We start from the raw sequence: 13,536 nt of genomic DNA on the forward strand, positions 1-13,536 counted from the left end.
CGGACGGACGACGGACCACGGACGCAGGGCGATTTGAACAGCCCACCATCTGATGATGGTGGGCTAAAAATACAGTAAATGATATATATAATCATCAGGAATAGAAAGGTATAAAACGTAACACTGTTTGATTAACTATTCACCACTGTCATTTATACAGGTATGTAACCACAATAAACCCAAAGTAATAATAGTACCATAAAGTGTAACATACACTCGGACTAACTCTGGGACAAGGACAATACGTTAACATCCATGGTGTCATGTCTGGTTAGCGTCGGAATATCTCAGTTATATATCATACGCAAGAGAGAAAGTATATACTTACACACAACAAGTTATTATGTAAAATACAGAGGTTTTTGATTGACAGAATAGGTGTATACATTTCAAAAGATTCAACAAGTCTAAAAGTAACAGGAAAAAGATGTGAGAGAATTGGTGGACAAAGTACAGAAATGAAACATATAGGTGGTGTGTATCAACAAACATAAAAATAATAAATGCCAAACATTATATATTACCACACAACATGGTATAAACTTAATTAAGATCAGTGAGGAATGTAGCCACAACCTTTGTGATTCAATGAAGACAATCAAAGTCATTACCGGGAACATTGATTTTTTTTTTTTTTTTTAACGTCCTATTAACAGCCAGAGTCATTTAAGGACGTGCCAGGTTTTGGAGGTGGAGGAAAGCTTGAGTACCCGGAGAAAAAACCACCGGCCAACGGTCAGTACCTGGCAACTGCCCCACGTAGGTTTCGAACTCGCAACCCAGAGGTGGAGGGCTAGTGATAAAGTGTCGGGACACCTTAACCACTCGGCCACCACAGCCCCCTTGTACATTGATACATTATTAAGGATCTGATAGTAATAACACAAAATGCAAATTAATTAAAGGCCGTCTTTGAAAATAAAACCAATTTGTTACATTCTCAGGCTTTCAAGAGTTGTCTTACAATCTGTAGAAGTTAAACCAAGAGTGAGCTCCCTTGTATACTGAAAACAGTCATATTTGTGTAGGTGTCAACAGAGGATTTAATCAATTCCATTATATATTGAAGATTTTAAGAAAATAAAAAAATGAATAAATCAAACCATTGTTGGTGTAAAAAGTGCCAAAATGGTTACCTTTAACATCAGTATTTCTTAAACCAATCAGATTTATCGTTACTTCCCTGTATATGTTACCTATATTATGAAGTTAAAATGATATATTAATACAGAATAATTATACTGGATGGTTTCTACCAGTGACATCTTGAGAGACAATAGCCTGATATTAAATAGAAAAGCTTCAACTGAAATCCTGTCATTCCATTTAGCATGGATCTTGTGAAGAAGATATTTAAACTTTATATATATATATACAGTTTATGAATAATGATTTTTTCCCTGTGACCTTGAAGATAAGTCAAGGTTGTTTATTTACACAATGTTGAAAAATTTTCACCTCAATCAGCAAATCAAGGGTCAAATTTCATTTCTATATACCAATGACCTTGAAAAATTCTCAAGGTAATTATTTTGAACAAAATTGCTTTTGATTTCCAACCAGCAAGTGATGGGCCCTTAAACATGACCAGACCTCAGGGTTAAACTATTACAGGAACATGGTTTAGTTAACATACAGTATCACTACACCACTTGTACAAATGTACTTTGTACTGGATGAGTTTACTGAACTTGGTACCTAGATAACATTTAATGCAAAGAACACAACTTAAAAAAAGACAACAAAAATATTGCAACATCTAAAAAAATAAAAGTGTCAATATACATAAAAACAGGTAAGTTGATGGTATAATTAGTCTGTCTGAATACAAGATTACTTTAATGGCCAAACTGTGTGTGATATAAACAGGTTGCCATGCAGTACACACGTAAAATTATGCCATGTCCAAGATTTAATCTAGACAATCACAAAGCTATAGGACTACATTAACACTACATCTATAAAGAAAACCTATTTTAATGTACAGTATCTATAACCCTTCTCTGTGACGTCATGATAGTATGATTCAATATTTGTAACCAAAACCCGTCCAATATAGTGACAAAATTCGGCCACAATACCCACCAATAAAAAATATACCTAAAAATGCAAAGAATTGCTTTTCTTTGTTCTGCAATATATGCCCATACCCAAACTTTTATTCTGGTAAGTTCTTTATGTTGGCCGAGCTCTCTTGATTATTGTAGGATTAAAAGGCAGTTACAAAAATGGTCAAGTAAAATTTTGTCATTTTGTTCAAATCATCTAAAAAGTCTACTTTTTAAATATGGTTATAAATCCATACCATGATAAACATCTCATTTGAAAAAGACTTCCATGCAAACAAATCTCTTTGACTTTCCAACTCAGATTTACTCGGTGACACCGACTTTATAAAGGTAAGGGAGCGAACTCTGCATGTATATTGCATGTAAAATGTGAAAGGTAGCATAACACCTTAAGGTTTCAGTTGCGTGGTGTAGAAATATGTATACAATAAATTGAGATAAAAATCCACATCTGTAAAAGTAGAATGACATTAAATATTATGAATAATATATATATCAAGTGTAAGCACTCCTAATTCCAATACTAGATCACGGTAAATTGAGGACAACAAACAGATTTAAACACAATGGCATCATAACATTTCTCTGTAAACAGTTCTATTGCAAGCAACAAATTGCATAAGTTCATATTATGCTATCCTTCAATAATCACAAATGTAGAATTAAAAATTATCAACAAGATACTAAATAATCTACTTAACTCTAAAAATCTAATAAGTCTGAAGTCGAGTCAATGGTGTTTGGTCTAAAGTACGCTGATGTCATACAATGACAATCTGTGTGAGGCACGTCTTTCCCTCCAGCATATCACTGATGTCCTCCTGTAGACTTTCCATGATTCGTTGTAGTTTGCGGGTTTTTGCTGCTGACGTCACAATTTTTGGCACTTTGATATTAGACTCTTCTGTCTGAATCTTTGGCACTGTCTTCGAACTGCCTGCGAGGAGTTTCTCAACATCAGTATCTTCAATGACTAAAAACGCATCATCATCATCATCATCACCTTCAGCATCCTCTGTCTTGCTGAGGATAACTCCCTGCTTACTTTCATCTGCATCACTTGTCTTATCAGTCTTATCATCATCATCTGGTTGAAGCTTTAGCGAATCAATGCTTTTTACTGTCTTTTTCAAACATTCAGCAGATCCCTCTGTCTCATCAAGGCTTGACCCCAGATGACCTTTTGTGATGATTCCACAACTATCCAACACAATGTTGTCATCCTCTGCTTGCATAGTCTCATCAAATGATGCCGTCGATGTTCCAACAGTTGAGTCATCTTGACTGTATGTTCTCTCTTTCACCAATTTTGATTTTTTCTCCGACTTCTCATCAGTCGTCTCAACAATGGAATTATTGCTTCCATCAGTAATATCCTCTTTTGATTTCGAGCTTCCGAACCTTTTTGATAGACTCACATTTTGCAAACTAAACTTCGGCACAGTAAAGTTTAGTTTGATTCCTGAATTCAGACTTTTCTTGACACTTGCAAAATTTGGTAAGATATTGTGACGGGGTCGGCTAGGACTAGTCGATGGCGAGGTGGCACCGCTTGTACTAGGAGAGCTCGGACTAAGCCTTTTCCTTTGGATGTCAGGTGACACTAGGCCCTTGTGTTTGTATGTGAGGTCCGGCGAGGAAATATCCCGAGGAATGTGGATACCAGTCAAGGCATTTTCCTGTTGCTGTTTGTGGATGTCCTGTACATCCGGATGCGGCTTGGTTTTTTTCCTAAAACACACACGGCAAAATATCAGTAAGTCTATAAGCATAAACTATATACATTGTATATATCAATTTATGTTAAACTATTCTCTCCCTTATATTTTCATGTAAGGCAGACTGAAAAGTAAAACAACTGATAACAAAAATCAGAAATAGAACATTTTGGACAAAAGCTCTCACTTTAGCGAAATTCCCATCATCACTAAATTATTATATACAGTAGTGTAATTAACTGAAGAAATGTGAGGAAACCAATATTCCCGGTGCCACGTAAACCACATCAAAGGGACCTTTCATTCTACACAGATCTATATCATTTTGGGGAATTAACATTAGCAGTAAACAAAAAGGATCCAAGGGGCCTGGAATAGTGCAGAAACTGTTTTCTCCTTATTGAAATCTTGCTAATGAAATAAAAGTTCTTGTGTGTGTTGCCAACAACCACAGCTTAACAATTGGTCAGCCAAATAAGGTTGGTTGACCTGATAAAACAAAAAGAATTACCAATGCAATTGTTTATTTGTAAATGTATCCAATCGTACGCCTTGTCCTTTTTTCTATATATTAAGTGTACACACACTTTCAGTTTATGTAGGATTATCCATACTACAAAGATTATCCGTACAGAATGTACTAACAGGTCATAAACCACTCGTTAATCATTTACATCATTACGAATGTTATATCACTCAAAGAATTTCAGTTTTATATTAGAAATGCTTCAAGCCACTGAGGACTTCAAACATTAACTTTACCTACGACAGACAATGCACATAAAAGTTCACTGTACGGCCCTCCAGGCCAGTTGAGATAAGGAAGTTAAGGTGTGCAGCACTTTCTATACAGCTAGGTAGTGAATATAAATGTAGGTATAATAGACTTCTATTGTTTAATCAAGGAGATTCATACCTGTCAAGTTTCTGTCGGTCAACAGCTTCCAAGTCCAGAGAAAATATCTGTCTTGCTGCAGCAAACGCTTGGTGTATAGCCTTCAGGGATTCTGGAACCGAGACAATATCATTATCATATAATGAACATTTGTCAGACTTGGGAATGAGATATGTTTATATATGTACAACACCGAGTGGATTTAGATTTCATTGTAAAAGTGAAAATTTTAATGTACATGTCGCTATATATATATATATATATATATATGACATGTACTCCACATACATTTCTATTGTATGTTAGTAGATGCAATAATTATACAACAATTATACATAATTACGTAAACATTAAGACAAATTACTGTATGTCTAATTATATATAAACGTCCTGGCCATTATACACTAGCTATATACGATTTCAATATGTTTAAACATAAATTATGTAAAAATTTTATTTTTGATTCATATCCTGTTCAGACCTCAAATTCACAATATATATATGGAAACACTAAATCACCTAGCAACCACACTAACCACTAACCCTCATTACCTAGTTTATATACCGTATTGATCTGCAAATAAGCCCTTGTCCACAAATAAGCCCCTTTCATCTTTTTTTAAGAATCATTATCTTTTTTTAAAGCTGAATGTTGTTCAAAAATAAGCTAAAAGTGTATACTGAAAGTGGTTCTCAAATACAGTTAGTCCTCTCTAATACCCAACTTTTACACCAGGGGAGGGGGCTGATTTAAGGAAAATACAGTATGTACATACACTTGTATATTGTGGAGTTTAATTAGACACATGTAAGTACTTATTATTATATATTATTTTATTGCATCAAAGTCAGGTATAAATACTATAGGACTGTGGACTAAATAGTGCATTAGTTGTTGTTGGCTCACCATCGAGTTTATCATCAGATGGTGGACTATTTTCAAATCTATGTAGGATCCTTCTGGTCCCTAGGTGTGCACGTTCCATTTTGACACTGATTTGAAAGCAAGATGGCTGACAGATGGCCATTTTGAATTTTGTCAGTTAAAGATAACTGTTTGTTAGCTCTATTTCTAAGAAAGTTCTTCATGGATATTGCTTGAATTTCATTTAGATTCCTCTTGTATTAGTTGAAGTATGTTTTAAGACTTATTAGAGCTAAATTTAGTCTTACATAGATCCAATAAAGGTCATTTGATGGTGGGTACTAAGATCCCTCTGGTTTTTGACTCCTAAACTTAGTTCAGGTCAGTGAGTATAATTTAGACTACGCTGGTTGTATACATGTAGCATTAAACAGTGTCAACAATGCTGGAATCGTACCTCGTGACTCCTCTTGATTCCGGACAGCGACAACCATGTTGTTGAAGAGGCGTGTTCGAGGGGTACGGAAAGTGTGGAAAAACCCATCCTCGGCAAAGTTGGTATAGTGTAACCTCATACACACGAACTTGGACTTGAACAGAGACGGTTCTAAACCTACACAAGTTAAAATAACAGTTAGTGTAACTCCAGTGATAGATAGCTAATGAGATGTACATAATTATAGTCCAGGAATTTATTGTTTTCATAAATTGTCCACTGGAAATAAAAGTTAAAGGAATTTTTACAAAGGATTTCACTTCAAATATATATGATTTTACACTTAGTTCATTTGACATCAGAAGCCATACAATAGGGATCAGATTAAAATGCTAATGAGATGTACATAATTATAGTCCAGGAATTTATTGTTTGCATAAATTGTCCACTGGAAATAAAAGTTAAAGTTTTATTACAAACTTAAAATTCAGTTGAAGTGGATTTTTTTCCCATATTTTTTTTAATTTAACAGTTTCATTAAGCATACAAAAAGCAGTAATGCATTAAAACATGTTAAAATGTCCCATTTACCTAGTGAAATTGGTTGTAAATTAAGGCATTAGGCAAATCATTAAGAGGAAGGGTAACAAGGTGTTGCCATATTTGGTAGCCTTGGAGAGCAAGTGTAAAGAGGAGTTATAACAATGAAGTCTCACCAATCTCAATACTTTCTATGTCCTCCAGGAATATCCTCTGATATTGAACAAGTTGCTCTTCTTCATCATCATACCTAAAATGTATCAATCACAGATTAAATGATGGTCCTACTGGTAAGTAAATAATAAGTTATAATGGGTTGGTCAAATTAAAGGGAGCTGGTCAAAAACATCTGATTAAAGTGAGCTAGTCAAAAGAGAGCTGGTCAACAGAGAGCTGCTCAAGAGGGAGCTGGTCAAAAGAGATCTGGTCAAAAGGGAGCTGGTCAAAAACATCTGATTAAAGTGAGCTAGTCAAAAGAGAGCTGGTCAAAAGATCTGGTCAACAGAGAGCTGGCCAAGAGGGAGCTGGTCAAGAGATCTGGTCAAAAGGGAGCTGGTCAAAGAGGAGCTGGTCAAAAGGCTGCCAGTATGAACCCATAGGTAGGGGTGTGTGGGGTGGGGTGTCCTAATCCCAATACAGAGTGGTAAGGGACTGGTCCCAATATATAGAACAAAGAGTTTCTAATACACAGGTGAGTGGGCTGGTCCTAATATGGAGATAAGGGGATGGTCTTACATAATACACTAGTCAAGGAGCAGGTTATCTTACACAGGTAAATGGGTTGGTTCTAACAAAGGTAAACTGGGCTGGTCCTAATCCACAGAAAAGGGGATGGTCATAGTTCACAGGTTAATGGGCTGGTATTAATACAAAGGTAAGAGGATAATCTTAATATACAGAAAGAGCTGATGGTTCTATATAATACACTAGGGCCTGGTCTAATACAGTTACTGGGTGGTCATGTTGTACACCAGGGCCTGGTCTGATACAGTTACTGGGTGGTCATGTTGTACACTAGGGCCTGGTCTAATACAGTTACTGGGTGGTCATGTTGTACACTAGGGCCTGGTCTAATACAGTTACTGGGTGGTCATGTTGTACACCAGGGCCTGGTCTAATACAGTTACTGGGTGGTCATGTTGTACACTAGGGCCTGGTCTAATACAGTTACTGGGTGGTCATGTTGTACACTAGGGCCTGGTCTAATACAGTTACTGGGTGGTCATGTTGTACACTAGGGCCTGGTCTAATACAGTTACTGGGTGGTCATGTTGTACACTAGGGCCTGGTCTAATACAGTTACTGGGTGGTCATGTTGTACACTAGGGCCTGGTCTAATACAGTTACTGGGTGGTCATGTTGTACACTAGGGCCTGGTCTAATACAGTTACTGGGTGGTCATGTTGTACACCAGGGCCTGGTCTAACACAGTTACTGGGTGGTCATGTTGTACACTAGGGCCTGGTCTAATACAGTTACTGGGTGGTCATGTTGTACACTAGGGCCTGGACTAATACAGTTACTGGGTGGTCATGTTGTACACTAGGGCCTGGTCTAATACAGTTACTGGGTGGTCATGTTGTACACTAGGGCCTGGTCTAATACAGTTACTGGGTGGTCATGTTGTACACTAGGGCCTGGTCTAATACAGTTACTGGGTGGTCATGTTGTACACTAGGGCCTGGTCTAACACAGTTACTGGGTGGTCATGTTGTACACCAGGGCCTGGTCTAACACAGTTACTGGGTGGTCATGTTGTACACTAGGGCCTGGTCTAACACAGTTACTGGGTGATCATGTTGTACACTAGGGCCTGGTCTAATACAGTTACTGGGTGGTCATGTTGTACACTAGGGCCTGGTCTAATACAGTTACTGGGTGGTCATGTTGTACACTAGGGCCTGGTCTAATACAGTTACTGGGTGGTCATGTTGTACACTAGGGCCTGGTCTAATACAGTTACTGGGTGGTCATGTTGTACACTAGGGCCTGGTCTAATACAGTTACTGGGTGATCATGTTGTACACTAGGGCCTGGTCTAATACAGTTACTGGGTGGTCATGTTGTACACCAGGGCCTGGTCTAACACAGTTACTGGGTGGTCATGTTGTACACTAGGGCCTGGTCTAATACAGTTACTGGGTGATCATGTTGTACACTAGGGCCTGGTCTAATACAGTTACTGGGTGATCATGTTGTACACTAGGGCCTGGTCTAATACAGTTACTGGGTGGTCATGTTGTACACTAGGGCCTGGTCTAATACAGTTACTGGGTGGTCATGTTGTACTCTAGGGCCTGGTCTAATACAGTTACTGGGTGGTCATGTTGTACACTAAGGCCTGGTCTAATACAGTTACTGGGTGGTCATGTTGTACACTAGGGCCTGGACTTATACAGTTACTGGGTGGTCATGTTGTACACTAGGGCCTGGTCTAATACAGTTACTGGGTGGTCATGTTGTACACCAGGGCCTGGTCTAATACAGTTACTGGGTGGTCATGTTGTACACTAGGGCCTGGACTAATACAGTTACTGGGTGGTCTTGTTGTACACTAGGGCCTGGTCTAATACAGTTACTGGGTGGTCATGTTGTACACTAGGGCCTGGTCTAATACAGTTACTGGGTGGTCATGTTGTACACTAGGGCCTGGACTAATACAGTTACTGGGTGGTCATGTTGTACACTAGGGCCTGGTCTAATACAGTTACTGGGTGGTCATGTTGTACACTAGGGCCTGGTCTAATACAGTTACTGGGTGGTCATGTTGTACACTAGGGCCTGGACTAATACAGTTACTGGGTGGTCTTGTTGTACACTAGGGCCTGGTCTAATACAGTTACTGGGTGGTCATGTTGTACACTAGGGCCTGGTCTAATACAGTTACTGGGTGGTCTTGTTGTACACTAGGGCCTGGTCTAATACAGTTACTGGGTGGTCATGTTGTACACTAGGGCCTGGACTAATACAGTTACTGGGTGGTCATGTTGTACACTAGGGCCTGGACTAATACAGTTACTGGGTGGTCTTGTTGTACACTAGGGCCTGGTCTAATACAGTTACTGGGTGGTCATGTTGTACACTAGGGCCTGGTCTAATACAGTTACTGGGTGGTCATGTTGTACACTAGGGCCTGGACTAATACAGTTACTGGGTGGTCATGTTGTACACTAGGGCCTGGTCTAATACAGTTACTGGGTGGTCATGTTGTACACTAGGGCCTGGTCTAATACAGTTACTGGGTGGTCATGTTGTACACTAGGGCCTGGACTAATACAGTTACTGGGTGGTCTTGTTGTACACTAGGGCCTGGTCTAATACAGTTACTGGGTGGTCATGTTGTACACTAGGGCCTGGTCTAATACAGTTACTGGGTGGTCATGTTGTACACTAGGGCCTGGTCTAATACAGTTACTGGGTGGTCATGTTGTACACTAGGGCCTGGTCTAACACAGTTACTGGGTGGTCATGTTGTACACTAGGGCCTGGTCTAATACAGTTACTGGGTGGTCATGTTGTACACTAGGGCCTGGTACTAATACAGTTACTGGGTGGTCATGTTGTACACTAGGGCCTGGTCTAATACAGTTACTGGGTGGTCATGTTGTACACTAGGGCCTGGTCTAATACAGTTACTGGGTGGTCATGTTGTACACTAGGGCCTGGTCTAATACAGTTACTGGGTGGTCATGTTGTACACTAGGGCCTGGTCTAATACAGTTACTGGGTGGTCATGTTGTACACCAGGGCCTGGTCTAACACAGTTACTGGGTGGTCATGTTGTACACTAAGGGCCTGGTCTAACACAGTTACTGGGTGGTCATGTTGTACACTAGGGCCTGGTCTAATACAGTTACTGGGTGGTCATGTTGTACACCAGGGCCTGGTCTAATACAGTTACTGGGTGGTCATGTTGTACACCAGGGCCTGGTCTAATACAGTTACTGGGTGGTCATGTTGTACACCAGGGCCTGGTCTAACACAGTTACTGGGTGGTCATGTTGTACACTAGGGCCTGGTCTAACACAGTTACTGGGTGGTCATGTTGTACACCAGGGCCTGGTCTAATACAGTTACTGGGTGGTCATGTTGTACACTAGGGCCTGGTCTAATACAGTTACTGGGTGGTCATGTTGTACACTAGGGCCTGGTCTAACACAGTTACTGGGTGGTCATGTTGTACACCAGGGCCTGGTCTAATACAGTTACTGGGTGGTCATGTTGTACACTAGGGCCTGGTCTAATACAGTTACTGGGTGGTCATGTTGTACACTAGGGCCTGGTCTGATACAGTTACTGGGTGGTCATGTTGTACACCAGGGCCTGGTCTAATACAGTTACTGGGTGGTCATGTTGTACACCAGGGCCTGGTCTAATACAGTTACTGGGTGGTCATGTTGTACACTAGGGCCTGGTCTAATACAGTTACTGGGTGGTCATGTTGTACACTAGGGCCTGGACTAATACAGTTACTGGGTGGTCATGTTGTACACCAGGGCCTGGTCTAATACAGTTACTGGGTGGTCATGTTGTACACTAGGGTCTGGTCTAATACAGTCACTGGGTGGTCATGTTGTACACTAAGGGCCTGGTCTAATACAGTTACTGGGTGGTCATGTTGTACACTAGGGCCTGGTCTAATATAGTTACTGGGTGGTCATGTTGTACACTAGGGCCTGGTCTAACACAGTTACTGGTCGGTCATGTTGTACACTAGGGCCTGGTCTAATACAGTTACTGGGTGGTCATGTTGTACACTAGGGCCTGGTCTAATACAGTTACTGGGTCGGTCATGTTGTACACTAGGGCCTGGTCTAATACAGTTACTGGGTGGTCATGTTGTACACTAGGGCCTGGTCTAATACAGTTACTGGGTGGTCATGTTGTACACTAGGGCCTGGTCTAATACAGTTACTGGGTGGTCATGTTGTACACTAGGGCCTGGTCTAATACAGTTACTGGGTGGTCATAGTTGTACACTAGGGCCTGGTCTAATACAGTTACTGGGTGGTCATGTTGTACACTAGGGCCTGGTCTAATACAGTTACTGGGTGGTCATGTTGTACACTAGGGCCTGGTCTAATACAGTTACTGGGTGGTCATGTTGTACACTAGGGCCTGGTCTAATACAGTTACTGGGTGGTCATGTTGTACACTAGGGCCTGGTCTAATACAGTTACTGGGTGGTCATGTTGTACACTAGGGCCTGGTCTAATACAGTTACTGGGTGGTCATGTTGTACACTAGGGCCTGGTCTAATACAGTTACTGGGTGGTCATGTTGTACACTAGGGCCTGGTCTAATACAGTTACTGGGTGGTCATGTTGTACACTAGGGCCTGGTCTAATACAGTTACTGGGTGGTCATGTTGTACACTAGGGCCTGGTCTAATACAGTTACTGGGTGGTCATGTTGTACACTAGGGCCTGGTCTAATACAGTTACTGGGTGGTCATGTTGTACACTAGGGCCTGGTCTAATACAGTTACTGGGTGGTCATGTTGTACACTAGGGCCTGGTCTAATACAGTTACTGGGTGGTCATGTTGTACACTAGGGCCTGGTCTAATACAGTTACTGGGTGGTCATGTTGTACACTAGGGCCTGGTCTAATACAGTTACTGGGTGGTCATGTTGTACACTAGGGCCTGGTCTAATACAGTTACTGGGTGGTCATGTTGTACACCAGGGCCTGGACTAATACAGTTACTGGGTGGTCATGTTGTACACCTAGGGCCTGGTCTAATACAGTTACTGGGTGGTCATGTTGTACACTGGGGCCTGGTCTAATACAGTTATTGGGTGGTCATGTTGTACACTAGGGCCTGGTCTGATACAGTTACTGGGTGGTCATGTTGTACACTAGGGCCTGGTCTAACACAGTTACTGGGTGGTCATGTTGTACACCAGGGCCTGGTCTAACACAGTTACTGGGTGGTCATGTTGTACACTAGGGCCTGGTCTAATACAGTTACTGGGTGGTCATGTTGTACACTAGGGCCTGGTCTAATACAGTTACTGGGTGGTCATGTTGTACACCAGGGCCTGGTCTAACACAGTTACTGGGTGGTCATGTTGTACACTAGGGCCTGGTCTAATACAGTTACTGGGTGGTCATGTTGTACACTAGGGGCTGGTCTAATACAGTTACTGGGTGGTCATGTTGTACACTAGGGCCTGGTCTAATACAGTTACTGGGTGGTCATGTTGTACACTAGGGCCTGGTCTAATACAGTTACTGGGTGGTCATGTTGTACACTAGGGCCTGGTCTAATACAGTTACTGGGTGGTCATGTTGTACACCAGGGCCTGGTCTAATACAGTTACTGGGTGGTCATGTTGTACACCAGGGCCTGGTCTAATACAGTTACTGGGTGGTCATGTTGTACACCAGGGCCTGGTCTAACACAGTTACTGGGTGGTCATGTTGTACAATAGGGCCTGGTCTAATACAGTTACTGGGTGGTCATGTTGTACACTAGGGCCTGGTCTAATACAGTTACTGGGTGGTCATGTTGTACACTAGGGCCTGGTCTAATACAGTTACTGGGTGGTCATGTTGTATACACTAGGGCCTGGTCTAATACAGTTACTGGGTGGTCATGTTGTACACTAGGGCCTGGTCTAATACAGTTACTGGGTGGTCATGTTGTACACCAGGGCCTGGTCTAACACAGTTACTGGGTGGTCATGTTGTAGACTAGGGCCTGGTCTAATACAGTTACTGGGTGGTCATGTTGTAGACTAGGGCCTGGACTAATACAGTTACTGGGTGGTCATGTTGTACACCAGGGCCTGGTCTAACACAGTTACTGGGTGGTCATGTTGTATGAAATATTAATATCAGTTGCTGCAAAGTTATGGCTCAGATCAGCAAAATACACTTTCTGATTTAATCTTAATTCATGTCCTTGAACTTGGGATGTGTTTGTGATAAAGGTTAAGTTTATTCTTAAAAGAGTGTGTGTACAATGGGTACCTGTGAGTGGAGTATAAAACATTACATATACAGTAT

The 13,536-nt window shown here is 41.0% G+C and overlaps 1 protein-coding gene across 1 annotated transcript in view; it reads right to left on the reverse strand.

The window, feature by feature from the left end:
- Positions 1–1,009: 1,009 nt before the first annotated feature.
- LOC117338754 (phosphatidylinositide phosphatase SAC2-like) overlaps positions 1,010–13,536 on the reverse strand; it is a 485,191-nt gene continuing 472,664 nt past the window's right edge. Inside the window, exons 17-20 of the mRNA XM_033900072.1 lie at positions 6,700–6,773; positions 6,005–6,160; positions 4,704–4,794; positions 1,010–3,800 (exon numbers count right to left, since the gene is read on the reverse strand). Of these exons, the coding sequence (XP_033755963.1) occupies positions 2,831–3,800; positions 4,704–4,794; positions 6,005–6,160; positions 6,700–6,773 (1,291 nt within the window). The 3' untranslated portion in view covers positions 1,010–2,830. The remainder of the gene's footprint in view (positions 3,801–4,703; positions 4,795–6,004; positions 6,161–6,699; positions 6,774–13,536) is intronic.

Source organism: Pecten maximus, chromosome 12, assembly GCF_902652985.1.
Source record: "Pecten maximus chromosome 12, xPecMax1.1, whole genome shotgun sequence".
NCBI classification, from domain to species: Eukaryota; Metazoa; Mollusca; class Bivalvia; order Pectinida; family Pectinidae; genus Pecten; species Pecten maximus.